The sequence below is a fragment of the Anguilla rostrata genome, chromosome 2 (assembly GCF_018555375.3).
Source record: "Anguilla rostrata isolate EN2019 chromosome 2, ASM1855537v3, whole genome shotgun sequence".
Taxonomy (NCBI): Eukaryota; Metazoa; Chordata; class Actinopteri; order Anguilliformes; family Anguillidae; genus Anguilla; species Anguilla rostrata.
This window is the reverse complement of record NC_057934.1, coordinates 41668899-41696692: the sequence shown is the minus strand read 5'-3', so window position 1 is coordinate 41696692 and position 27794 is coordinate 41668899. Positions and strand designations below refer to the sequence as shown.

General features: G+C 42.3%; 1 protein-coding gene across 1 annotated transcript; it reads left to right on the top strand.

The window, feature by feature from the left end:
• The first annotated feature begins 7499 nt into the window (after positions 1 to 7499).
• atp6v0cb (ATPase H+ transporting V0 subunit cb) lies at positions 7500 to 26884 on the top strand. Its single transcript, XM_064322281.1, has 3 exons — positions 7500 to 7791; positions 25065 to 25248; positions 25916 to 26884. Exons 1-3 carry the CDS (start codon positions 7719 to 7721, stop codon positions 26118 to 26120), a joined length of 462 nt encoding a protein of 153 aa, XP_064178351.1. The 5' UTR covers positions 7500 to 7718; the 3' UTR covers positions 26121 to 26884.
• Positions 26885 to 27794: the final 910 nt, after the last annotated feature.

Here is a 27794-nt window from a genome sequence, read left to right as displayed (position 1 = left end):
AAACTGATTTTAAAAAGGCATCAGTTATCCAATAATGGTGTTTAATAAAGAATAAAACAAGGCCTACATAGACAAAACATTTTCATTTCCATTTAGTGTATACAACCTGAGATAATAAGCTAAAATAAACCATAATACACTCGTGTTTCTTCTGCATCCTCTGTGTTCTTTTTTCCAGTTTTTTTTTTTTTTTTTTCAGCCAACACATGTGCGCACACACTGGGCATTCTCTTGCTTCTATTTTCAGATTAAGGGGTGTATTTTTTGTTTGATGACATTCTATGACTTGGATCATGGATATTCACACGCAGAAGATGTTTACTCATGAGGGCAGACTGAGACAGTTTCTATATTTGCTGCTGGCTTCTTCTATTTATTGGAGTGCTATAAATAAACAGTTAAATGCAAAACGGTAAATGCTAATTTTTAAAAAAATGATGAATATGAGGTTAAACTGCTGTCTGTCAACTTTTATGTACCATGCTGGGTGAGCCATTTAGGAATTACAGCCCTTTTATACACAATTCCCCCATTTTAGGGGAGCACATGTAATTGGATGAATTAGCATAATCTGAAATAAAGTTGTCATGTATAGTTCTTTGTTGTAAATCCTTTGCATTTGATAACTGTCTGTAGTCTGAGACCCATAGACATCACCAGATGCTGGATATCTTTCTTGCTGATGCTCTGCCACGCCTGTACTGTAGCCATCTTGAATTCCTGTTTGTTTCTGGGGCAACAGCCCTACCCTACCTTGAGTCATTCTGTAGGCCATACATGTTGTCCAGATCCACAACCTAAGGGGGTCTGTCTGTCCCTTCCCTGGATGGTTGTTCTTTCAGTCTAGTGCTGGAATTAATTTCCCATAGTCGTCAGGGCAACAGAATCGCTAGCCAATTAAAACTGAAGTTCCACATTTCACATAACATCACTTTTCACCCTGACCTCTCCACCCAAACCCTCTAGCACTTGCTATTTTGTCAATTCAGTGCTTGTTATGGGGTTTGTAGTATTTTTAAATTATTGTACACATTTATATTTGTGTCATTGCTCTAGGTTTGCATAGCTACTCATATGTTCTTATACATTGTAAGTCACTCTGGATAACGGCATCTGCCAAATGAATGTAATGTAAAGTGTATCTAAGCCTGATGTGCCAATCGTCATTCTATCATGTCAGGAATGTTTTACCAAAACACTCAATTTGCAACATCTTGAGTCATCTCAGGTTTTTCCATCTGCATTTCCTCTTCGGTAAGTCTTATGTCAAGCTATTATATGTCTAGCTATTTCACAACTGCATTTAAATAAAGGATCCAAAAGATTAACATTTTTGTAAAAATGTAGATTTCACACTGACGTGCTTAGATCAGTTAAATAGACAGTATTGCTACCACAGGGGTAATCATAGTGGAAAAAACTGTGACCAAGCGGTTATGACAAGCCATCAGCTCACAGACTTGTCACATGGTTGTAAAAAGAATCCATTTCAAGTTTTTCCACATCACCTTATTTATCACATGACCTAGAACAAAAAGACTGTAAGAGTGTATAGGCTCGACACTGAATTTCTAGAGTTACTCTTGTTGCAGGCAGCTGCGCAATGATTATGAATACTGAAGTGAAAGAGCTATCACTGAGTTTCAGTTCAATTTCTGCCTATTATTCAAATATAATAAAAATCCCCATGCCACAGATAAGTCAATTTGCGATTGTCCAAAATTCAGTGTCTTGTTCCGGCTGGTTACACAATTAACCATGGTCTTTCGCAAGCAGACGTTAACAGAGTTAACTGAGTTAAATAATACATTTGTGGAGGTGTTGTGAAAAGGGCCTGATAGAGAAGGCACACTCAGGGCTTTCCACCTGGGACATGCCACTGTATCATCAAATTGTTCTTAGTCTACTTGAAGGTGTTTCTATCTGTGAGCATCTGAGCTTAAATTTAAAAAAATAAAAAATGCTAAACACATCCCTATAACTGTTATGTGTGTGTGTGTGTGTGTGTGTGTGTGGTGGATCAGGTATGGATATTTGATATTCTGAACTTGAAGAAGTGAAAAAGGGTTTCAGATTTTAATACTTTGCTTGGGTTGATGGAAATGATATAATGCACAGCTGAGGTTTGTTGAATCACACTAACAGTTATCAGACACATGGGCACTGCTTTGGATGAATACAGTGTCACACTTGTTGTACCGTGTCATTCTTCCCTCTCCATAAATGTCACCATTTTTTCCAGCTTTCTCTCTCCCTGTCTCTCCATGTGTTCTCTCTATGACCCAACCTCCACAGTTAGGCAAAGAAAACAGAACCCAGAACGTGCATGAATGTGCTCACATGAATGGCTAACAGCACATTTAATGGTATTCCAGACATCAGAGCCATTCCTACCAATAGGCAGATCAGGCACTCAACCTAGGGCACCACCTTCTTGCACAGAGCCATGCCTTCTCACCTTCCTTTGACGTCAAGAAACAGAAGGTGGCAGTGTTTTGGAGGAGTTTTGGAGGAGTCCCTTAATAATTTAAAAGTAATTTTAAAATAATTTAAAGTCTATGGACAGCACTGTCTGACATCCCATCCATCCATTATCTATACCCGTTTATCCTGAGCAGGGTCACTGGGAGTGCTGGAGCCTATCCCAGCATGCTTTGGGCGTGAAGCAGGAATATACCCTGGGCAGGCCACCAATCTATCGCAGGGCACACACACCACTCACTCATACACTCATGCCTATGGGCAAATTTAGAGTCTCCAATTAGCCTACCTGCATGTCTTGCCAATTAGCCTAACTCCCTGCTTGCTGGCCTCCCAGCATCATCTATCAGACCCCTGCATCTCATCCAGAACGCAGCAGCGCGTCTGGTCTTCAACCTCCCCAGACATTCCCACGTTACCCCCCTGCTCACCACCCTCCACTGGCTCCCCGTGATGGCTCGCATCAAATTTAAAACATTAGTGCTTGCCTTCAAAGCAGCCAGGGGGTCAGCCCCTCCCTATCTACGTCAACTCATCAGACCCTACACCCCAGCTAGACCTCTCCGTTCTGCTGCCACATGTCGCCTGGTCCCTGCCCCGGCTCGCACCAGCACCCGGTCACGCCTCCTGTCTGTTCTAGCCCCACGGTGGTGGAATGACCTTCCTGTGCAAGTCAGAACAGCAGAGACCCTGGCCGTCTTCAAACGTAGACTGAAGACTCACCTCTTCAAGCTACATCTCACCTCATCACCCCCACTACCCTCTAACATTCATTAAACCTCAACTGAGTAACCACGCGTCATGTTATTTTCATGTAACTAGGTTCATCTACAACTAGGTGGGTGGGGGTGGGAATTTATATATATTTAAAAAAAAAAAAAAAAAAAAAAAAAAAAGGGGTACAATTCACACTTTTTGCAAAGTTATACCTATTGTAGCTCTCTTGCAGGAATGTTGTAAAGCACTTGTCTCTGAGTTTTGTAATGCACTTGTTGTAAGTCGCTCTGGATAAGAGCGTCTGCTAAGAATCTATAATGTAATGTAATGTAATGTAATGTCTTTGGACTGTGGGAGGAAATCGGAGTACCTGGAGGAAACCCGCGCGGACACGGGAGGAACATGCAAACTCCACACAGAAAGGCCCCAAGCCAAGATTCAAACCCACAACCTTCTTTCTGTGAGGCAACAGTGCTATGCACTGCTCCACCATGCCGCCCCTGCCTGACATCCTCTATTTTAATAATTAAATGGTTAAAATGTAAGAAAATTATCACTTAATACACAGTGAACATGACCGTGGTTAAACATGGGAAGCTTAATTAAGCTGCTGTCTTTAAATAGACCCGATCCCAGATGACTCTTAAAGGAGAAAAAACCTTCAAACACCACTAGGATTAATGGGAACAACACAAGATGAAAAGTAAATATATGGCTGCCCTCTTGAAAAAAGGAAACCAAATGCAGTGCAGCTAACAATATTTTAATCACCATTGATATTTAAGGTTGTGTCTTTTCTGTGCAAAATTACAACAAGATTCAGACTAACTGCACTGAACTGAAACTTGCCATTTTTTGTTTCACATTTATTTAGTCTCTTTTGGGGTGTCGTGGTTTGCTGATTCTGGTATCACTTCCTGCTTGGCTCCAGCATAGCTTATTACCACATTTTGGAAATGGGTGCATTGCTGAAGTTTTTATCTATGTACAAGGGTTCTTTAAAAATATAATTCTCAAATAAATAGGAAATAACCAGGTGTTATGGCCAGATGACAACAAAATTGTGAATTTTGCACACGTGTGATGGGTTTGACATCAGAAGGATGCTTATGCTGAAAAGGATGTCATACCTATGGTTAACTATGGTAGTGGATCTTTGATGTTATTCGATAGTTTACTATCCATTTACTGGTTCTGGTCTACAGGCTCAAAGGTCAAAAATGAACTCCAGCAAGGACCAAGACATTTTGGCCAAAAACCTTCCCAGGAAGCTTAAACTTAAACAAGCTGCAAATCATCATTCCACAAGATGATCCCAAGAATATCTTAAAATCAACATAAAAATGGTTAATGTGTGTGTGTGTGTGTATGTTTGTGTTTGTATGTGTATGTTTATGTGTTTGTGTGTGTGTGTGTGCGCGCACGCACGTGCATGTGCATTCGTGCATGTTGTTTGTTTTCTATATTCAAACCAGTGGCTCGTTCTTTATTCACAGTTTAAAAATTTGCATTTGTCTTGAAAGAGGCAAAGACAAAACAGCAGCACATACATATTTGGGATACATATTTGGCATATACGTCTTTGAGGAATTGAGGATGTGGGGAAATTCTCTAACTTCCATCAGTGCTGCAGCACCCGTGATCAAAATCTAAATTTATTAAATATAAAATATTCAATTCAATTTCTTTCATCAATAACTGTTCAGTCAATGATGGAAGAATATGAGCTTTGTGACCTTTGATGGTAACCTGTATATATATTTGCTTTAATATAGCATATGTCACCCTTAATTAAAAAGCTTTCGTGTCGACAATATGAAAACTAAGACCGCAAATAGCAGAGTACTCTCATTAGGGTTGGGTCTGAGAGGCCATGCCTGCCTGGCTGTGTGGAAATTCAGGCAGAAGACATGGTGGGGGAGGGGCAGAACTGTGTGATCTCTCTTACTCACTCACTGGCTCCCCCGTTGCAGTTCCTGGCCTTCAGCGCCTGCGCTGACTACAGTAGGGGGAAACCTCATCCTCCCCCCCTTTCCACCACACGCACACATCCATATGCATCCTATAGCTTTCGCTGCAGAGCCAAGACCCCTTCTGTAAACACTTCCATTTTACACATCAGTTGAGTGCAAAGCGTGGAATTTCTTGCATTAAAATAAACACTACCAAGGGAATTGTGTACGGATAAAAAAAGAGCTTCATATTACCTGGAAACAATATGTACAATGCAGTCTGTAAGTATTAGGACGGTGACACAATTTTTATTGTTTTGGCTCAGTACTCCAGCACATTGGATTTGAAATGAAACAGTGAATATGAGGTTAAATTGCAGAGTCAGCTTTAATTTAAGGATATTTATTTACATTCATATTATGATCCATGTAGGCGTTTCATCCCTTTTATACATAGTCCCCCCATTTTAGGGGACCAAAAGTAACTAATTGGACAAATAAACACAATCTTAAATAAAAGCTATACAGCTATACATAACACTACACCCGAAACACCCAAACCATAACACTACCTTCGCCATGTTTCAGAGATGAGGCGGTATGCTTTGGATTATAAGCAGTTCCTTTCTTTCTCCACACATTCCTCTTTCCACCACTTTGTTACACATTAATACTTGTCTCAGTTGCCCATAAGACTTTATTCCAGAACAGAACAGTTTTCTTCAAAAATGAAAATATTCTTTTGGTCATCAACTACAGTGGTCTTCTATGGTTTGCTATTTCTGAGTGCTCCAGTGCATTCTTTCTTCTTAACAATGTACCAAACAATGTTTTGGCTATGTCTCCAATCAATTTATTCAGATTTTTCCCTCACATGATGGCCTGCTTTACTGGCATTGCCACTTCTTTTTGTCATTCATGTTGAATAACAATAAGCAACAGACTCCAAATGCAAATGCCACACCCGGAATCAACTCAAGACCTTTTGTTAGATTTCTTGTGCGTGAACTAATGATGCAACAACACACACCGAGCCAAGAAACTGCTCAGCAGCCAACTGCCCAATTGTGGGACTGTAGGGCTGCATGATTCCTACGTGATTTACCTGACATGGATGTAAAAAATTAATTAATTAATTAATTAATGAAATAAAAACTCAAATTAAAGCTAATAGTCTGCACTTAAATCTAATTTATTTAATTTGAAATCCAGTATGTTGAAGTACAGTCAAAACAAAATATTGTGACACTGCCAAATGCTTACAGACTGCACTGTATCATCTATGATAGATATATATAGTTTGGATTTATAAGTTTTTAGATATTACTTATTATATGATACATATCATTATTATGATGATTATTATTAGTAGTAGTAGTAGTAGCAGTAGTAGTTGTTGTTGTTAACGTTGTTGTCGTAGTAGGAGGATGAGTAGTTATTGGTTTTCCCTGCTTCCAACTCAACGGTTTGAATTCCATGGCCGAAATTGTAGGAACATCCTTGCTCTAGGTCATGGGACATGTCATGAGTTCACCAGAGGCAGGGTCTTCCCTCAAAATCGTAACAGCGAGCCTTGCAGTAGAGTACCACATGAAATATAGTTATGGTTAGCTGCATACAATTGATACTCTCAAAAACGAAGTAGCCTACCTAATTTACCTGCGAATACAGTTCCACAAGGCCCAGCCATAATTTTTTTGCGTAATATAAACGATAATCATTCATTGAGAGAGGTTTTCTGAATCGATCATGGTAATTACATGAGGTTCTGCAGAATATTTCTATTATGTGCAGTGGCCATTAAAATTGGTATTGCGCTTGTAAAACATTTAAATTTAAAGTTCAAATAAAAAATGTACTGTTGCTAGCAAATGCGTTTTAAAGCTTGTCAGCTAACATTAGGCTACTTTACACAGCCATCTGGATTTCTCTAGTTTTATTGAATGCATTTTGACCACTGACGGACGATACTGTCGAAATCATTACATATAATTTTGCCGACCATGGCAACAAAATAATTAAAATCTAGATTTCCCTAGCCTATATAATAACCGAAAGAGTACCTCACACTCTTCGGTCATATAACTTAGCCTGCAGCGGGGCACACCATCGTGCATTTAAAATAGGGTATGGTATTCGCATAACAAAAAGTAGCACAAATACTGTAAACTTCTTTAATGGCTTGAAAACAAAATAAATTTCACGTAAAACTACTAAAATTCTAGGTGATATTGTAAAGCCATCGGATACAACACTGATGTGATGAAGCACATGAGGTTGCATTATTCATCCCTTCAAACGTAATGAACTAGACTCCTATGGCTGGTCAGGTGATATTTTCCGCCTCGCCATTTTGTACTGCTGCACCGGTATTTATCAGAGGAGAGGAAGATTCGTGACTTAGTCACTCTGATAGCTAGCTAGGTAGTCTATGTACAATCATTGATTCCACGTATATATTTTTTAAAATAACCACACCTTGCTGTATTTAATAGGAAACCGTTTAGAGGACGCGACGACTACAGTTGTCTTGTACTCATATTTTTTTTTAGCTTTGTGTGAGAAAGAATGTCGTCCGAAAGCCCTCTGTACGCACCGTTCTTCGCAGTGATGGGTGCCTCTGCGGCTATGGTCTTCAGCGGTAATTAAATCATTTTTACTGTTTAATTGCAATAAGTTTTATATCTATATAAATATGATATGTTGTCATTCAATCACGGTTGTTTATGTAATGAGATGTCTGTTGTTCAGCTACATATAGCTAACTTAATCGCTTGTGTGAAAGAGCAAGAGGGTGTGTGTTGGACTGGTTGGTTAGCTAACCAGCTTGCTACGTCGCTAAGTTAGCTAGCTAATATGCCTGCTGTTGCACTGACTATTTAACTGGTTGGCTAACTAGATATGCTAAATATCTGCCTAATGGATGATGGCTAACGCGGTAGTTAGCTAGCCAACGTTTGACCATTAGTCTACATGTAAGTGAGGACGCTTAGACTTGCTAACCTTACTAGCTACTACTGCTGCCTGCTTGATGGTTAAATTCGTCGACGTATTGCTGCCTTAAGCTTGCTAGCTAACAAGTTGGCTAACTAGCAGCGTGATGATTTTGTAAACGTAGCGAGCTAGCTAGTCTAGCTAACTTGCCGAGCAATCAGAATAGCTAACCTTCTGCTTCCATACTGCTGTGATCATAGTCCAACTGATGCCAGCAATGACATTAGACTATCTTACTTGCTTATCTAGCCAGTTAGCTTCCAGAGGAGTAGACTACAACCAGAGCGGATAATGCTACACGTTTGTTTCTAGATAACGTAGAATAGCTAGACTAGACAAACCAGTTAGCTAGCTAGCTAACGTTAACATCGGAGCCTTTTTAAATCGTCATTGATAATCGTTGAAATTTAGCATTTAGTGTCGTCTAACGTTAACGTTAGAATAAGGACAGTCTAGTAAGTTAACGTATGATAAATGCATGGTCATTGCAATTAATTTTTTACTTTCGCTATCTGCGTTGGCTCACGTTAACGACGTACGGCTGCCCAGTATGGCTGTTGTTAACGTTAAAACCCAGACCTATTTTTTTCCACGGTCTGTATGGTCTAGACTCGGCTCCATGTAGTGACTAACGTTAGTTAACATTAGCTAAACTATCAAGTTATGCGTCGAAGTATTTAAGATGTACATGATTAATTGTATATGTGACTGCTTGCTAGAATTCTACACGCTTGTTATAAAGGTTGTTATTCCCAGAACAAACCTTCGCACCCAGGTTGCCATTGGACTGAGCACGAAATCCTACCTGTCGTTACGTTAACGTTACCTACACCGACTTGCTCGGTCTCGTTTTGATAAGTTATCTATAAGTTCTAAACCGTCTTCAGCTGTTTCATTTCGTAGATCATAGTCCCTCCTGTACTTTGTCATATATCTGCAGAGGAATTACAGGTTCCGACGTAGTGAAGAAAGTCCTTTTTTAATCCACGATAGCTAATGTTAGTTAACTAGCCAATTTAAACCAGCTTCGATGTACAGTGAGCTCCATAACGTTTGGGACAAAGACAAAAAATGTCTTTGATTTGGCTCTGTACTCCACAATTTTATATTTCTAATCAAACAATTCAGATGTGGTTAATGTGTAGATTCTCAGCTTCAGAGTGCATGCTGCTGCTGATATCAGCAGTTACATCGTTAATGAAGACAAGTGAGCCAGTACCTGTGGCAGCCTTACATGCCTGAACAATGACACCCCCACCACCATGTTTCACAGATGAGGGGGGTGCTTTGGATCTTGAGCAGTTCCTTTTGGCGGCCACATAACTCTTTTAGGTACTTGTGCTGTGCATCTTGCAATGTCGCCTCTCTGTAGTTCTGTTATGTCTTCTGCAGAAAGCAGTCACTGACACATCCATGCCTGCCTCCCGAAGAATATTTCTAATCTGTCAGTTAGGTGTTTAGGGGTTTTCTTCATAATGGTGAGAATTTTTTGTTGGAGGTCTTCATTGGCCTACCAGGTAATTTGCGATTACTCTCTTTCTTCTTAATGTTACAAACAGTTCATCTTGGTAAACCTAATGTTTGGCCTATGTCTCTGAATATTTTTCTTACTTATCTGTGTCATAATGGCTTCCTTAACTTTCATTTGCACAACTCTGGTCATCATGTTGATAAAGGACAATAACAGACTCCAAATTTTTTGCGGTTTCCTGTCTGTGGTTGAAAGAGCGAGGAGTTCGATAAACTTTGTTACAGGCTTATATTGTGCTTTCAAGTGTGTATCGACACTATTTTGGGATTTTGTATTTAAACAAAACCTAAGTAAGCATCATAAGCACCTTACTACTTTCTCCGGATTACTCGCCAAAGTAAATTGTAAACCAAACGACGCGAACAACTGAAGAAAATACGGTAAGAGCGCATCATGACTTCCATTCCCTGCATTGTTTGCTGCATGGTTAGTCTTAGCTCTGCTGCTAATTTTACTAGTAATGGTACCTGTTCTAAGTGTCTGCTTAATTTAGAATTGGCACAGAAAATAACTGAGTTAGAGACGCGCATCCGGACTTTGTATCAGATCCAGGAGAGTGAGACTTTCTTAGACTCCCTTTTACCCGAGCCGGATGCTAGTTTAGATGCGAGTGTTTCTCCGCCGCCAGTGTCCTCGCTGCAGGACAATTTTATCACGGTACCAAAGAAACATAGTTGCCGGCCCAGGGCCGCCGAGCACCACCCAACTCGCGTTTCCAACAGATATTCCCCACTCAGTAACACACCTACTGAGAAAGCCCTGATCATAGGGGATAGTATTTTGAGAAACGTGAGATTAGAGACACCAGGGACCATAGTACAGTGTATTCCTGGGGCCAGAGCCACCGACATTGAGGCAAATTTAAAAGTGCTGGCTAAAAGTAAACGTAAATACTCTAGGATTGTTATCCACGTCGGCACAAACGACATCCGATTGAGGCAATCGGAGGTAACCAAAAGTAATTTTATATCGGTGTGTGCAGTGGCAAAAAAGATGTGTCGGGAAGTAATTTGCTCTGGCCCGCTTCCAGCTCGTAGGAGCGATGAGGTCTACAGTAGGCTATCTTCGCTAAATCTCTGGCTGTCGGAGTGGTGCTCATCTAGTGACATAGGCTTTATTAAAAATTGGCCTGATTTCTGGGGAAGGCCTGGCCTATTGAAGAGAGACGGACTCCACCCGAGCTGGAGAGGTTCTCGTGTCCTATCCAACAACATAGCTGCTAGTCTTAATAAGGCCAGATCCTGACACTCCATCAGGGCACCGGCCAGGCCGCAGGCTTCTAACCTTATGTTTTTGCCTGCTCGTTTCTTTATACCTGTGTCCCAGACTTATGGCCCCACGCCTCTGTCTGCAAGGTGCGTTTCAGAGTTAGTTCATAGAAATAGTATTTCAAAAGCCCCTTTAATTAATACTCTTAAACTAGAATCTGATATCTGTTATATTGAGACTGTTTCTGTTCCACGCATCTATGCCAAACATAAAGCTAACCGTGGAATTGATGAGGATAACTTAATTGTCATTAAAACACGGCACGCTGCTATTTTTCATAGTGAACCATCCTTAAAAATTGGACTATTAAATGTTAGATCACTCACTCCAAAAGCAGATCTTGTCAACGAATTGATAATAGACCATAATCTGAGTGTACTATGTCTGACTGAAACTTGGCTAAGACCTGATGAATATGTTGCGATTAATGAAGCGTCTCCTGTGGGTTTCATAGGTACTCAGGTGTCACGTCCATCAGGGAGAGGGGAGGCGTTGCAGTTATTTACCAGTCCTTATTGAGTCTAGCGCCTAAGCATGGCTATATGTTCTCCTCTTTTGAAGCTCTTATTACAAATTGTGTACAGCCCGATCTAGCTAATGAAAGTGCTAGCCGGCAGTCCTTTTTTCTTGTGTCTGTTTACAGGCCACCTGGGCCTTATTCTGATTTCTTAAGGGAATTCGCTGAGTTTTTATCACACCTTGCAATTTCAGCAGATAAGGTCATAATTGTTGGTGACTTCAACATACATGTGGATAAAAATGGTGACCCCCTAGGAACAGCTTTTGCCTCTATTATTGATTCCATTGGTTTTGTCCAGAATGTTTGTGAGCCTACTCACTACCGTGGCCATACCTTAGACTTAGTTCTGTCACATGGTATTAGTGTGGTAAATCTTACCATCGCACCTCATAACCCTATACTGTCAGATCATTTCCTTATTACGTTCAATATTAAGGCATCAAATCCTCCTGTATCACAGCCTAGATATTACTACAGCCGCTCAATAAACCCTGAGGTTATTCCAAAGTTTTTAAATATGCTTCCGGAGTCATTCCTCTCCATAGAAGAAAAGACTGATGAAAATGCTGATGAAGCCGATCTGGACCAATTGACCAACCAGCTAACCTTTACCCTCAGGAACACTCTTGATGCCGTTGCCCCCTTAAAAGAAGAAACCCTAGTCAGAAAAAGCACACTCCGTGGTATAACGATACCACCCGGGCCCTGAAGCAGTCTACTAGAAAATTAGAGCGAAAATGGCGATCAACAAAGCTAGAAGTATTTCATCTTGCATGGAAAAACAGCTTTCTTCAGTATAAGCAAGCTCTTGCTTCTGCTAGATCTGCCTTTTTCTCAAAACTTATTGAACAAAATAGACATAACCCAAAATTCCTATTTAGCACTGTGGATAAATTAACTAAAAACAATCATCAGAGTTCTCATCTTATCCTTCCAACCTTAGCAGCAATGCCTTCATGAACTTCTTCGATCAGAAAATTGAGGCTATTAGAGACCAGATTTCCAAACTGTCTCCATCATGCACTATTCCTGTTCTTGCTAATAAACAGCCCCGCACCTGGTTACAACAGGAAGATTTACAGACAGCAGTACTGAGCTGTTTTATGCCCATTAGCATGATTGAGTTATCCGAATTAGTTATGTCTTCAAAACCGACGACTTGTGTACTCGATCCTATTCCTTCAAACTGGATTAAAGAACTATTTCCAGTACTAGGCCAGCATATCCTAAAAATCGTTAATACATCCCTAGTCACAGGATACGTACCTGAGTCACTAAAAGTGGCAGTCATTAAGCCATTATTGAAGAAACCAAACTTAGAACCCGATAAATTGGAAAATTATAGACCTATTTCAAACCTTCCATTTCTTTCAAAATTATTGGAGAAAATTGTTGCTAAGCAACTAAGTGCATACCTTAGCTCTAACGGTATCCATGAGGTATTCCAATCTGGGTTTAGACCCCACCACAGCACAGAAACCGCACTTATCAAGGTTACAAATGATTTACTACTGTCAGCCGACCGTAACTCTGTGTCGGTTCTTGTGCTCCTCGACCTGAGTGCAGCTTTTGATACAATTGACCATGGAATACTCCTGGACAGACTCCAGGCCTGTGTTGGACTTCATGGACAGGCACTTGCATGGTTTGGTTCATACCTCTGTGACAGGAAACAGTTTGTCAAATTAAAAGAAGATGAGTCCAGCTCCTCAATAATGAAATACGGTATTCCACAAGGATCAGTACTAGGACCAGTACTCTTCTCGCTATATATGCTACCACTTGGCAATATTATCCGGGACATGGCGTAGAGTTCCACTGTTATGCGGACGATACCCAGATTTATATTTCAATGAAACCTGGCGAAGCACTGCCGCTTCACGGTTAGAGGCCTGTATTGTAGATATCAAGGTTTGGATGCTTTCAAATTTTCTGCTCCTAAATTCAGACAAGACTGAAATGTTGGTTTTAGGTCCCAAAATATTAAGGGAGAAATTGTCTACTCTCACCTTAAACTGTGATGGTTGTTCGGCTGAACCTAATATGGTCGTTAAAGACCTTGGTGTCACCATTGATCCTGATCTATCTTTTGACACCCATATAAAAACACATCCAGAATTGCCTTCTTTCAGCTGCGCAACATAGCTAAAATTAGACATTTCCTGTCAGTCGAGGATGCTGAAAAATTGATCCATGCATTTGTTACGTCTAGGTTAGACTACTGTAACGCCCTGCTTTCTGGCTGCCCTAATAACTCGTTAAAGAGTCTCCAGCTTGTGCAGAATGCAGCTGCTCGTATCCTGAGCAGAACTAAGAAGTATGAGCACATTACACCAGTACTAGCGCGCTTCACTGGCTACCCATTAAGTATAGGATAGACTTCAAGGTTTTGCTCCTGACTTTTAAAGCTCTGCATGGACGTGCACCTGTGTACATATCGAACCTGCTCCTACCTTATAAGCCCACAAGGTCACTCCGATCTCAAGACGCAGGCTACTTGGTAGTCCCAAGAATTTCCAAGAACCTAAAAGGTGGTAGGGCTTTCTCCTACAGGGCCCCACTACTGTGGAACCAGCTTCCATTATTTATAAAGGAGTCAGACACAGTCTCAATATTTAAATCTAGATTAAAAACGCACCTCTATGCTCAAGCTTACAATCAGTTATAGTCTGGAGACAGGGTGCGAGAAGCCTGTAGTCATAGAGCTTTCTAGGTGGCAATCCTTTCCTTACTGTCACCTGTCAATCAGCTGTGACCCGACTTTACATGGGCTGGCTCTTGATAGGCGGGTATGGTTGTCTACCCCTCATGACTGCATGGGCTCTCCATCCCTGTCCTAGTAGATATGCAGCCATATTCTACTCCTGGCGGCGTCCCACAATACATAGCACTGGCACTTACTCACTGTCTGGTATATTGCAAATCCCTTAACTGCTGTTTCCACCCTCTTCCCCACGCTGCCGGCGGGCTCTTGCCCCAACCCTCGAGAGTGCTTCGAGAGTCGTCTGGTCTCCCCCACCTCTGCGGTCCAGCCCCTCCTTCGTCATTGCCTCCACCCTGCCCACATCTGCCGCCACCTGCTGTTCCCCATCACCGCCACCTGGCCCCACCCATCATCTGAGCCACATCACTTATCATATCTTCTGCATAAACTGGCTGACATGCTGGTCACCAGTCGGCACCCTGAGCCGACCAGAGGAGGATGGGTTTCCCCCTTGAGCCTGGTTCCTTCCAAGGTTTCTCCCCATCTGCCACAGGGAGTTTTTCCTTGCCACTGTTGCCTTAGGCTTGCTCCTGTGGGGGTTTAGGCTAGGGCTGTCTGTAAAGCGTATTGTGACAACTGTTGTAAAATACGCTATATAAATAAAATTTGATTTGATTTGATTTGAAATGCAATGAAAAGCCTAGAATTAAGACTAGATACTGAAACCTCTCTTATACTTGCTCTGAGGCAGCAATTGAACACACCTGACTAATCAGAAACACCCGTGAAGCCATCCGTCCCAAACGTTATGGTGCCCTGAAATGAGGTACTAGGCGTGAAAAGTGCTCTAATTTCTACCTGGTGAAACCAGAATGCATGAAAATACCTAAGGTTTAATGAAACCTTAGAATCTGCATTTTAACCACGTGGGAATTGTTTTATTAGAAATCTGAAATTCTGTAGTACAGAGCCAAATCAAGAAAAAAATGCCTTTGTCCCAAACATTATAGTTCACACTGTGTATGCTAGAAAGCTTTGCGTGATAACCATTTGTAAGGCAGGCTGCCCTCTTTTTAGTCTCTAATCCTTTCGTTGAGGTTTCAATCATGGTGACATTTCCCCAATTACTTACTGGGATACTCTCTGGGTTACAGTTTTATTGGCGCTGGTACAGATCCACAATGTGAATGAATGGGCTCTTCGTTATGTGCATTCAAAGTTTTGTCTATTGACTGCCTCTTAGATAATTGATGAATGAATGAATGTATGAAACGATGTTTAAACATGGCACTGCAGGCTTAATGTGAGCAAAGGGAATTTTTGGATTCAAAGTACAGCCAGTGATAATTTTCTTAACATTGAGAAGAAAAATACCTCCCTAAGCATGAACAATTTGGCCATATCCTGTTTCTGTTACAATGTTTTCGATATGAAATGTTCATTTGTTCATTTTTCTGAGTGTCATTTGTAGTTACTAATTAGTACACTGGGCTGAAAGTCCAAGAATTCTTACTGTTTGTTATTTAAATCCAGTCCACGAGCCACTGTCTGGGATGGGCGTGTGCTTGTGTCCTCATGTGAATGATAAGTACAAACAGAAAATGGAGGAACTTGGCAAGTCTGCCACCCTCCCACTCATTCAGGTGTCTGTTTCAATTCAGATAGTCAGAAAATGCTGGTGGGGGACTCCTCCTTCAGTTTCAGCTGATCTCTTCATATCATAGGGGCATAAGACATAACTCTCATAATAAATATGATGTTTGGTCGCAGTTGCTTGAAAAAAATTTTTTTGTTTTGTTTTACTGTCATAATGCTAGTTATAGTGTTGACGGCATTCATGTAAAACCTCACTCGACTCACAAGTCCGCATATGTCTTCTGAATAAGATTGCAATGTAATAGCCAAGTTAAGATTTTTTGAGGCCTATATTCTTATCCAACCCTGGAGGTACTTATTTTTTCCAGAAGCAAGTTACAGCAAAGAACTGTCAATGCCATTGAATAAAATCAGCCCTGCACAGCACATGGTATAATACAATAATTCAAAATTGTTTACAAGTTCAGCAAGTTAATATGCTGTATTTCTTTCAGTAGTAGTTTTCATCCAGAAAAACAAGTGTCTCCACTTGTCACATCAGCTCACGCGTTACAACTTGTCATTTTGTCACCTTTTAGTAAGTTTAAAAGTAAATTCTGAATATATATGAATGCCTTTCACTACCTGTGCTGTACCATGGGTAATTTTCTGGGGAGAACTTCTGGTCAAGAGAGTGTCACACTTGGTACATCATGCCTTGCTCCTTCTGACGGGAAATGGAACTTCACTGTGAGGGTAAAAGATGCATAAGTGGAATTTAGAATTATGCAGGGCCAGCACCTAACCTCAAACACAGTCCAGCGACAAGCTGTAATATGTGAGACCTTTGCAACATGAGGATAAGGTTCTTTACACTTCAGGACCCATACACCCATTAAAAATCCATTCTCTTGAATACTACTACTTTGATTACCTTTTTTCTGAAGTGACAAAGAGAGTAAAGCTAGACAAGTTTTGAACGCCCTTGTTAAAGCAGTTTATCTATTTTAGCGCACATGACAGTGTGTACAATGATGTAGTACCCAGTAAAACCGAATGTTTGCGGTGCTGAACTCCACTTTGAGTTAACGGCCATGAAATAACGGCCATCGTGCTTTGTGACCTTGCAGTAAATATGCAAAGGAGGACAAGGGACGTTTGCATTCGGTTTGCTGTTAGAAGTCCAGTAGAACGTAGGCCTGATTTATTTATTTATTATTTGTTTTTGGTGTGGGGTTTGTTCATAGTTTGAACTGAGCTAACAACCTACTCGGTTAAGGGTTGTTGAGGACATTCAGCAGAAGTGCGAGGAGAAACGGCAAGACCAAGCAATTTTTCTTAGTCGCGATTTTCTGCAAGTCTAGCAGGCCTTCCAGCTCTTGCAGTTTGCTTTCTCTGGAGAGTACAGTATTGCTTAATATTGTGTGTGCTTTCACCACTAAGTCTTGTGTATGGAGCCTTAAGATATTAAAATCACCTTTTTGGTTACAGGCATTGCCTGTGTTTCAGACATATAATTTGAAAATCCCTGAGATAGGATATGAAGCAGGACTAAAGCGAGTCCCTGAATAAGGTGGGGTTTCTTGTGGGAATGATCTGTATCTGAGAGACAGATGGGTAATTGGCCAGCTAGGAGTCCTGGTGGGACATTTGTAGTGCAGAACAGAAGATTCTGAGCTGCGACAAGCTCTGTTATAATTGGCGTGGGTTTATGCATAAGACCCAATTTCAGGAGATATAGTCACGGCATGCAATCATGCGGTGCACTCTGGAAATTTTAGAAAATCATATTTTAAATGTATTTCCAATGTACATTTTCTGTATTTGCCTAACGCATTACTGTGAATTAGACTAGATGTTAATGGCTGCGGATTGCTGCCACTTTATGAGAATTTTACTTTATCTGGCCTGTGTTTTGTAGTTGGCCCTATGACCTTTGGTATGCGCTTATTGTACGTCACTTTAGATAAAAGCGTCTGCCAAATAAAATGCACTGTAATATTCTGTCATCATGTAGCACTCCTTGAATTCCATTTTTTTTATTGCCTGAGCTGTTGAGGGCTTCAGCCTACCTAGTTTTAGGAATGTCAAGAATTACAACCGTTGTTTTGCTGAATCTCTTTCTTTAATATGGCGGGCAAAGACCAGATTTTTTATTAGTTCTTCGAATAGGTCTCAGTGGAGGGAAAGCTGTCCTGATGGTGGTTATAGTCCATATGCATTATGCCCTCATGACGCAGGTGTACATACGCATGAGTGCTGGGAGTGGTGGCAGTCTCTGGACTGGGTCTGGCTCTGCGGGACACTGGCACAGTGGCGTAGTGCTGGTGAGGAGGCCAGTCAGGCCACTGGGCTCCACCTGTGAGGATGGCAAAGCGCCCGCCGTCTGCTCCATCAGCAGACCCGGTCCGTCGTGGGCACGCTCAGTGAGGCGGCACACGGGAGGCGTGTACTCTGCCTAGGAGGCGCGGCCGGTCTTACAGGCGGGCGCTTTTCCTTCACTTCAGTCAGGTGCCAGTGCATATGCAGCCGCTGACCCAGAATCCTAAAGGGCAGCACCTTCACCTCAGGCTGCCCGGCTGACCTCACGCGGTAGCTTCAGTGGTGCACGCCAGTCCTGAAGAGCACCAACAACAATCATTGAATCTAGACACAACACCATGCAAAGGTTTTTATCCCCACCTCATTAAAATGTTGACTTGTTCACTCACAGCAGTCACAACATACAACAACAGCACCCTTTGTTTTTCAACAAAGAACATGTTTATGGGTAGAATTCCACAGATGTGTTTCTTTATCTAAAAAAATGACAGCCAGCTCCCAGACTAGTAGTTTGGCAGCCATGTATCTGGCAAGAAGGTTCTTTTCACTCAGTAGGTGAGTGAAAACGACACTTCAATGCCAGTGTTACTCTAGCTTTAGCGCCTGGGTTAGTCCTGCTTCTGGTGTGCAGAGACTGCTGGAGCCGTCACAGGGACTTGTGAGCACGGTGTTTGGAAGCGTTGTACTCTCATCCTACTACTCTCCTGCTGTTCTTTGTATGCAAAATAGTATATCGTATATTTGCTCAAATGTGTATTTGTAGATATATTTATTAGCAATGGAGTGAAGTGGAAGCCTGTCCTTGCTGTAAATGTTGTCATCAGAAATATTCAAAAACCATTTAGATTTTGTACATTAACTAGGGTATATTATTTACTGTCTACAAAGTGTTCTGTCTGGGGACTCTTGTACAGCTTTGCCATTGAATTTGCACATCATCTATTTTACAATTAAAAGTAGCCTACTGAAGGAGCTTAGGAAGATACTAGTGTGGAGGAACAATCATTGTTTCTCTACGCCATGTAAGAATCTGTTAGGTGTCTGTGTCCTAAGGCTCCTCACTAGTGTTCAGTACCACATAAAGGAAAGTAGCCTAAACATAATTTTCTCATGTTACAACAGGAATGTTTTTATACATGTGGGTCTACCTCTCAATTCACATATTTGAATATTGCACATATGAGGCACTACACATTAATATGTCTGTTGGTCTTTAATTTCACAACAATATTTCAGTTTTAATATGGGATATCCAGATCTGTTCAGAATTGAATATACCTTTGTACAGAGGTCGCCAAAATCGATTGTTGAAATGGCAACAGGGTTTCGGCTTCCTAGCCAGACTGACATCTTTGAACAACAGGCTGTCTTCATGCCTCATTAAAGGAAGATTTTTACCCTGCTCATTTAAATTATATGTTTTTGTGTGTCACTATGTAATTGTATGTTTAGTGTGTTCATGTATAATGTATGAAAACAAAGCTATAATTGTTGTACATCAAATCCAGTCTCAGCTTTCAAATACATTTCCCATCAACATTGCAACATCTCAGGCTTCCTAGATGGTGATGTTGCAATGACCTATCGGAGCTGGGGCCAAGAGAAATATGGAAATGGCTTTATTTTCTTTATAGTCTGTGAAGATAAATTTTAATTGTATTGCCATGAACAGTCTGCACAATCTTAGATGATTGTTTTTACAGTTGTAAAGATAATGGCATGTAGCAGAGAGCACGAATGAGGATGTACACGTCATCTTTGTGTGACTTATCAGCAGGTGGCGTCTTGCCCACATCATCGGGTGTAATTTGTCCCAGTCTTAGGAGTGCTGTTTTGTCATATGTAGTATTGCATGTGTCTGGATATTTGCACGATGTATAGATGTTAAAACACATTTGATGTTTTTGGGAACATTTTCCTTTTAGTTATAGACCAATAAACTTACTTCACTAAGCTAAATTATATTATTCTATGACAAAATTCAGTTTTTCACAAATACAAAACTACAAAAACAACAAATGCATTCTAATTTATACAAAAATTAATGCGAGAGCCACACTGCCTATACCTCTGAGCTTGCGTTGAATGGAGTAGGAGTAAGACTTCTCATATGCTGCTTTAACTTGTAGTCTATGGGTGCCTGATAGACCAGCGAGGGTTTCTAGGTAGCGATGAAATGCGCACCCTAACCAACTGAACCCTCCCATACCCTGCCCAACTCAATCGGCAATTGCACATCACCTTGTGAAGCTGCCAGCCCCAGTCAACACTGGCACAGTATGAATTTGATCCAAGACCTTGGGGCCCATCTGTGCACCACAGCGTAGTTCCTTAACCAAGTGAGCCACCCAGCAGCCCCCAAAAAAGTTTCATTTGAATAGAAAATGAAGTATTCAGAAATGCTTATGAGTTTAGACTCATCCTTTAGCAGAATGCTTATAAACTAATGGGAGCTACTACTCCATTCTTTTAGAAGCCCACCCACTCTATTTGGCTTTTGCTGCATCTCCAGCCAGCTGCAGCTTTGTACCTTGTCACGTTGATGACACGTAACTTTCATGGCGTATTTTTCTTTTGATCACTCTAATGCTGACACAGAAGTAAAGCTTTTGTTTGTTTGGTTAGCCTAGTTTCCGTTGGTTACCAATCAGCGCAGAAAAAGAGAAATTGTGGTTTATCTGCACAGCTCCAACACTGTTTCTCAAAGATAAAATAACAATGTAGGTCACACCAGGACGGTTATTTGCGAGCACGCGAGTGCTCCTAATTAAAATTTCCAGGTCACACCGTATAAATTTTGGTAACATCTGAGGTCAGAGTGTTGCAGTTTTTAGCCCCCTCGTTGCTGAGTCTGTGTGTATTTCCCTTCTCATAAGTACCCTGTTAGCCAACCGGTGGTATATCTCTTCAGAGTAAGTCTTGTTTGTCGGATGTGCTTTTTGTAGAGACCTATAGATGCTTTCCTCCTGCAGAAGCTGTGGAAAGGCCTCTATGCCCTGCTGTACCTGCCTCCCTGCTGTCCTTGGCTTCTGCTGCAGTCAGCTCAGGGACACGGTACATTGGTACTGTGTGGCAACTGAGTGCACCAATGAAATATTTTATCTGGAGTTCTCCCTGTTCAGTTCTGCGTTTCTTAGTGCTCTTATTTTCACATGCATAACGTGCATGAACATGGCCAGATTTTTCTTTGTAGGAAATTTGGCTCACCACTCATGCCGCAAAAAGAGAACTGGAAAAGTTCCCTCCACGCCCAGTCACTGGCTGGATCATCACACCACCAACCAGTCATGAACTGTTTGTTCAGCATGGCCTCTTGACTAATTTGGAAGTACCTCTGCAGTTCACTTGCTGTTTGATTAAATGTACCCAAGTGAAGTAAATTCCACTTATGTAGCATATTGAGGTTACTTGGACTATGATTTCATTTTTACTGTGCAGATGATTATACAATTTAAAAAAAAACCAGTGAACAGGAAAAACACCTCTTCACTTAAGCACAGGATTAGGATTAAATGACCCGGCTTTTAATTCAGATACCAGATTTCCATATCTATCTCCAGCTTCTCTTTGTTTCACACGTTTTTATTTGGTTTAAGAGCGGGTAATCTGTGGGCCTAGTCTCTGCGTTTACCCGTTTGTGGTGGCCCGGGAGGCTCGGCTTAATGATCTCGTGAAGAAGCTCGGCGGCCATTCTGTCGCACTGAGAAATGGCGCGGCGTGAGGAAGAAAATAAAGCTACGGCGGTGTTCGACTGCCTTGCAGACGGTTTTTTAAGATGGAGGTAGTACATGAGGCAATGCTTCCCTTCCCTGCAGAAGCCAGTTTCCTCACTCTGGACAAGCTGAGACATGGGCTAATCGTCCAGGCTCTCAGCGAGGCTGCCTCTGTCTGCAGATTTTAAAAAAAGGATACTCTGCCTTCCTCCTTATCTTCTATTGATTGATGGACGCAGGTCTTAACTAAGGACACCCTTAAGGTTTCCTGCTGGCTGCAGTTCTGCTCTGCGGTTTGAAAGTGTTTGCTGAATCCCTCCCATTGTTCTTACGCAGAGGCACGACTCGGAAGTCCTCCAGGACAGGGAGGTTGAAGCTAAGTGGATTAGCTCAGCTATGAATTAACGCAGGTCTGTCGGAGGTCTGTATTCATCGTCAGTCCTTTTGCTCCAGGAAGGATCGGTTTATTCCTCCGTATTTCCTCCTTTCATTATGCCTAGGTTTCCACAGTGACATGAAGCAATATGAATAACTTGCATTGGCATTGTTTCTTGGTTGTTTGTGTGTGTGTGTGTTTTTTAACCACTGTTAGGCAAGTAATTTTCAGATGAAAGCTGTTGTGTTCTTAATACAGCCACTGATGTCTCACGAAATGGATGTTGTGGTGTAGCTTTTTCCTTGTACTCCTAATAAATTCAATTGACTCAAATTAAATACGGCGGACGAGAATGCTTGTAGTTCTCCCCCCCTTACACAGTGTGTGTATGGCAGCCTCTTATTGATCCATCGGCTCTTTGAATAAATGAATGGGGGAGCTGGGCGGCTGCCATCTGTACATTTAATATGGGCCGGGACTTCCTCCCGTCTCCGTAGCCATCTGTCACAAATCGCCGGAGCTGATGTGAGGCTTAAGCCTCCTGATTCGTGCGTACGCAGCCTTGCCGGCAGTCTGAACGACACGTCACGTCGTGCTTCTAGAAATTTCCGCGTCAGTTCTACAGATATTTTTTCTGCTTGGATCAAGGATATATTTGTGTGTGTGTAATGCAAGAGGGAGCTTTATTTGCATTTCCTTCTGTATTTAAAGAAGTGTGAATGCCAAGTCTAAGGAAGGCTCCCATGCTGAATTTCTCCTGCTAATTTCCTACAGGCAGCACCCTGATGCTACCTGCCCCGGAGCATCAGGGTAGAGCCTGTAGGAAGTCCCTGATCCTGTGGGGTGGGGGTGGGGGTGGAGTGGGGAGGGAGGGGCCATTGGCACGAATGTGTCCACTCAGCCCTGTCTTCACAATCCACTCGACCAATGAGGCGCGGCCTGTCCTGCCCCCTCTCTGATCTAAGCCTCTCTCAGCTGTCTGCTGTATTATTTAAGGAGCCCTTTTTCTCCTGTGACCTTCGGAAAAAAACACAAGACGCAGGCTGCTTTATCTCCAGCGTTCCTCTGGCACATAACTACTAGAGAAGTGTCGGTAGCTACAGAAAGGTATTTTTAGATCCTTTTTGGCGTGGCATCAAGAATATATTAGCCACGGCAGCCTGAAACGGGAGCGTGCGCCAGTGTGACGGCTAGCGTGTAGCGTGCGCTGCAGCCTCGCCGGGCTGCGTTCAGCTCGCTCCGCTGTGATGCGGTTGTGTGTGACGTTAGCCGCAGCCCCCTCGCCCGCGTCTCCTCACGATGCCGGTCTGAACGCAGGAAGGACAGCTGATTAAAGTGCTGCACCCTGGCAGGTGTGTGGTCTGAGTCACGCTCGTTTATCACACGGCTGAGGTGCGCAGTGGAGTCCGGCCCTCGTGTCCTGGCGTGGGTGTTGAGTCTGGATGTACGATGAAAGGGGATGGGGGGGGACATTGGGGCTGTCGGGGCTGCTTTGTTTTCTGCTCCCTCCTCCCTCATTTGCCAACTCTGCCGTGCGGAGTCTGTCCCGATGCGGTAGGAAGTGGGTCCAGTTTAGGGGAGGTGACCTCCTGCTCCGCCCCCTTCCTGCACGCATAATTAATGTGCAGGGTTCACTGTGACAGGAGTGAATTTTTCCCCCACAAATCATGGTGTAATAGGAGCTGACAGCTGAAACATCCAGTGATGAAACATCCAGTGAAGCTGTAGGTTTATGTGTAAATCCCAACCCAAAAACACAGTGGATGCTTTATTAGGCTACATGGATATATATTTTTTTTTGATTGTGTTGGATTAAAGGAATAGTGAGCTCTAATTCAGGTCCTGCTATGGAGAAATGCATTCACAAAATGGCTAGATAGCTTCAGGGAATGAGACTAAATAGATCGACTGCTTAACTGCGTAATGTAGATCATTTTTTATGTAGCTGAAGTTGAAAATGGATTTAGGTTGCTGGTTAGCTTGCAACAGTAATAGTAATGTTAACAGTGGGTTGAGCAAGCTAACTAACTAGCTAGCAGACTAGCTAAATGGATAACTGTGCTAAACTTGCTAGTTGAAAAGGATGAAAACATCTTTATCCAGCCAGTTAGCTTGTAAGACTGAAAATGTGTTGGATTGGCAGCTTCCTGCCATGTAAAAATAGAAAATGTTTGGCTGGTAGCTGATTTTATTTATGTACAGTTGACTCAATAAAATGGAAGTGTCTGGAATTTGCACGCTGTAAGTCAACTGGTATATTTTCAGTAAAATATGACACGGCCACACAGAGAGCAAATGTGTCCCAAAGCCAACATTTAGAAGCTCCTGCATACTCCCCCCCTCGCTGTTCACCTCCTCAGTCTGTGACGTCAAGTCTGACACTGGTTGCAGTTGTGGCCTAGTTGTAGCTGGTTGAAAGGTTTCTGATCGATACCATTTCGGGCATCCATTTCACAGAGCGATTGCCAGCTGACTGGTGAGGGCAATACAGAGGGTCAGAATGACTGGTGAAATGGCACAGAGGCATAAACCATTCAGAAAAAGTGGCGAGCAACCTGTTGTGGGTTAAAGGATGATACTGTACCATTTGTTCACTGTTATGCTCAGCGCTAAGCGTCATTATGCTGGTAACACTCCAGACGGCCACAAGGAAACTAAAATGGCCATGGCTACTTGGCCTCCTTGCCCAGTGCTCCTCAGTCTCAGTGATGAACATCTGAGCTATGAACCTGCTTTCTAAGATTTGGTGTGGCTGCTGGAAGACAATGGAAACAGACCCACAGGAAGAATTCCCCACAGCCTTTGAGGAGGCTGTGGGCTAATGCTGCATGCTGAACATACAGCTGTGTGCTGTAGTGTATGAATGGTCTCCTAACACCACGCTCTCTCTCTCTCGCTCTCTCTCTGCAGCCTTGGGAGCAGCCTATGGCACGGCGAAAAGCGGCACGGGCATCGCCGCCATGTCAGTGATGCGGCCAGAGCTCATCATGAAGTCCATCATCCCTGTGGTCATGGCGGGTATCATAGCCATCTACGGCTTGGTGGTGGCCGTGCTGATCGCCAACAACATCTCGGACAAAGTCACCCTTTACAGGTAAGCGTCTGACTGGGAGCCGGTGTCGTCGACTTGAAATTAAATTTTGTGAAATCATTTTTAGAGAGGAGTGCGTGTCCTTTCTTATAACGTGTGTTTTACTGTGAGCAAGGTCTTGCTTACAAACTTTTTTCCCAGCTGACTCCATTTGACCTGATACTATTCTGGGCCCTCAACATTCTTCACAAAATGTGGAAGCTCTGTAGGCAACACTGTTTATCTGATTAAACTAGAGCAATTAACAAGTTGTGCAATAGCTTTTTTTTTGGTGAATAGTAAGAACAAATCATACAAGTTTTTAAATGTCTGGTCTTACTGTGATAAAGCTTTTTTTTCTTTTTTTTTTTAAAGGTTGAGAATGCAGCTTCATTTTCACAAGCTTGTTTGGATGCCTGCCTAAATTAATCCGATACAACTTTTAAAAAGCCAGAAGCTAAAACTGATCTGTATTAGCAGTATGCTGCATATTTGTTGTTCTTAGTTTTTTTTTATTGAAATTTTTTTTATTGATTTTAAAAATGTTAGAAATTTGCGTTTGTTTTTTTCCCCCCGCAACTGGAGATCCCATTTTGTCCAGCATAGGGAGATGCTGTTAGGGCTAGCGCGCATCCAGCGGGAGGGATTTGGGCGGTTTTTAAGCGCCGGCTCTCTTGTCTTCCTCCCCCAGGAGTTTCCTGCACCTAGGGGCAGGCCTGAGCGTGGGGCTGAGCGGCCTGGCCGCGGGCTTCGCCATCGGCATCGTGGGCGACGCCGGCGTGCGGGGCACAGCGCAGCAGCCCCGGTTATTCGTGGGCATGATCCTCATCCTCATCTTCGCCGAGGTCCTGGGGCTCTACGGCCTCATCGTGGCCCTCATCCTCTCCACAAAATAATCGGGAGAGGTCGTCTTATTACATTGCTGCTGAATGGGAAAAAAAAAAAACAAAACGACAAAAAAAAAAAAGTGGAAAAAGAGAATTAAAATAGCTCCATAACTATGGTCTTATCTCCAATGTGTACAGTTGTCTCAGTTTGGTAGTCATTCTCTTGTAAATGCGCAATGTAACTTAGTGAGTCGTCTGTCCTGTGTGCGTGTTTAGATATATGAAAAAAAAAAAACAGTTCTTTTCCTACTTTTGCTCGTATTTTCTGGTTGGCCAAAGTCGTTTGTTTTCTTGTATTTGCTTTGACTAACCCCCTTTTTTCTTTCTTTATTTTGGGACAATTTCTGATTTCCATATTGATGTTGAGGAACTATCTGTAAAATATATATATGAAATAGCTTTGTTTTTGTTTTCCACTTTTTATTTATGAAGATTTTGAAATGTTGATAACACTTTAAATGGAGCAGTCTTTAATGAATTCCCCATGATAAATATATATATTATAAATATATCTATGTATAGGTAGATTTATTGCACTGTGGGTAACTGTAATAAGTGATTGGATTCCTCTGGATGTGATAATAGGTTAAAGTGGAGAATGCCTTTACTGTCCAGATAATGGAGTGGGAGTTTTTGTGTGTTTTAATTATGCTGACATTCTTGACACACTTGTAAGATGTTTTCCTGTAGTACAGCTGTTTGATTGCATTAAAGGTGTGTGCCCTGTGTTGGGTTTCACAAGTCAAAATTTCCAAATAAATTTCCTCAACTTATTCTCACCTCCAAACTTGGATTATTTTTGACTCGAAAGTGCAAACACGCTGAAAAGGTTTTTAGCTTGCTTGCGCTTGTACACCAGATTACATCCCTGATAAAGGAGTCTATTTGACCATGGATATTCGTAGACTTTCAGCAAAGATTAGGCATTCATGATTGCAATGCTTGTGTACATTTGAAAAGGGATTGTGTAGCATGGCATTGTGGAACGCTTATTGTTGGTGGATTAAATGCAGGTTAGTGGGGACACGCTGCAGTGGTCAGTGTGGGGACTTGGTCTTTAACAGCACCGGTGGACAGTGTGGGGACTTGGTCTTTAACAGCACCGGCGGACAGTGTGGGGACTTGGTCTTTAACAGCACCGGTGGACAGTGTGGGGACTTGGTCTTTAACAGCACCGGTGGACAGTGTAGGGACTTGGTCTTTAACAGCACCGTGGACATGTGGGACTTGGTCTTTAACAGCAAGGTGGACAGTGTGGGACTTGGTCTTTAACAGCACCGGTGGACAGTGTGGGACTTGGTCTTTAAAGCACGGTGGACAGTGTGGGGACTTGGTCTTTAAAGCACCGGTGGACAGTGTGGGGACTTGGTCTTTAACAGCACCGGTGGACAGTGTGGGGACTTGGTCTTTAACAGCACCGGTGGACAGTGTGGGGACTTGGTCTTTAACAGCACCGGTGGACAGTGTGGGGACTTGGTCTTTAACAGCACCGGTGGACAGTGTGGGGACTTGGTCTTTAACAGCACCGGTGGACAGTGTGGGGACTTGGTCTTTAACAGCACCGGTGGACAGTGTGGGGACTTGGTCTTTAACAGCACCGGTGGACAGTGTGGGGACTTGGTCTTTAAAAGCACCGGTGGACAGTGTGGGGACTTGGTCTTTAAAAGCACCGGTGGACAGTGT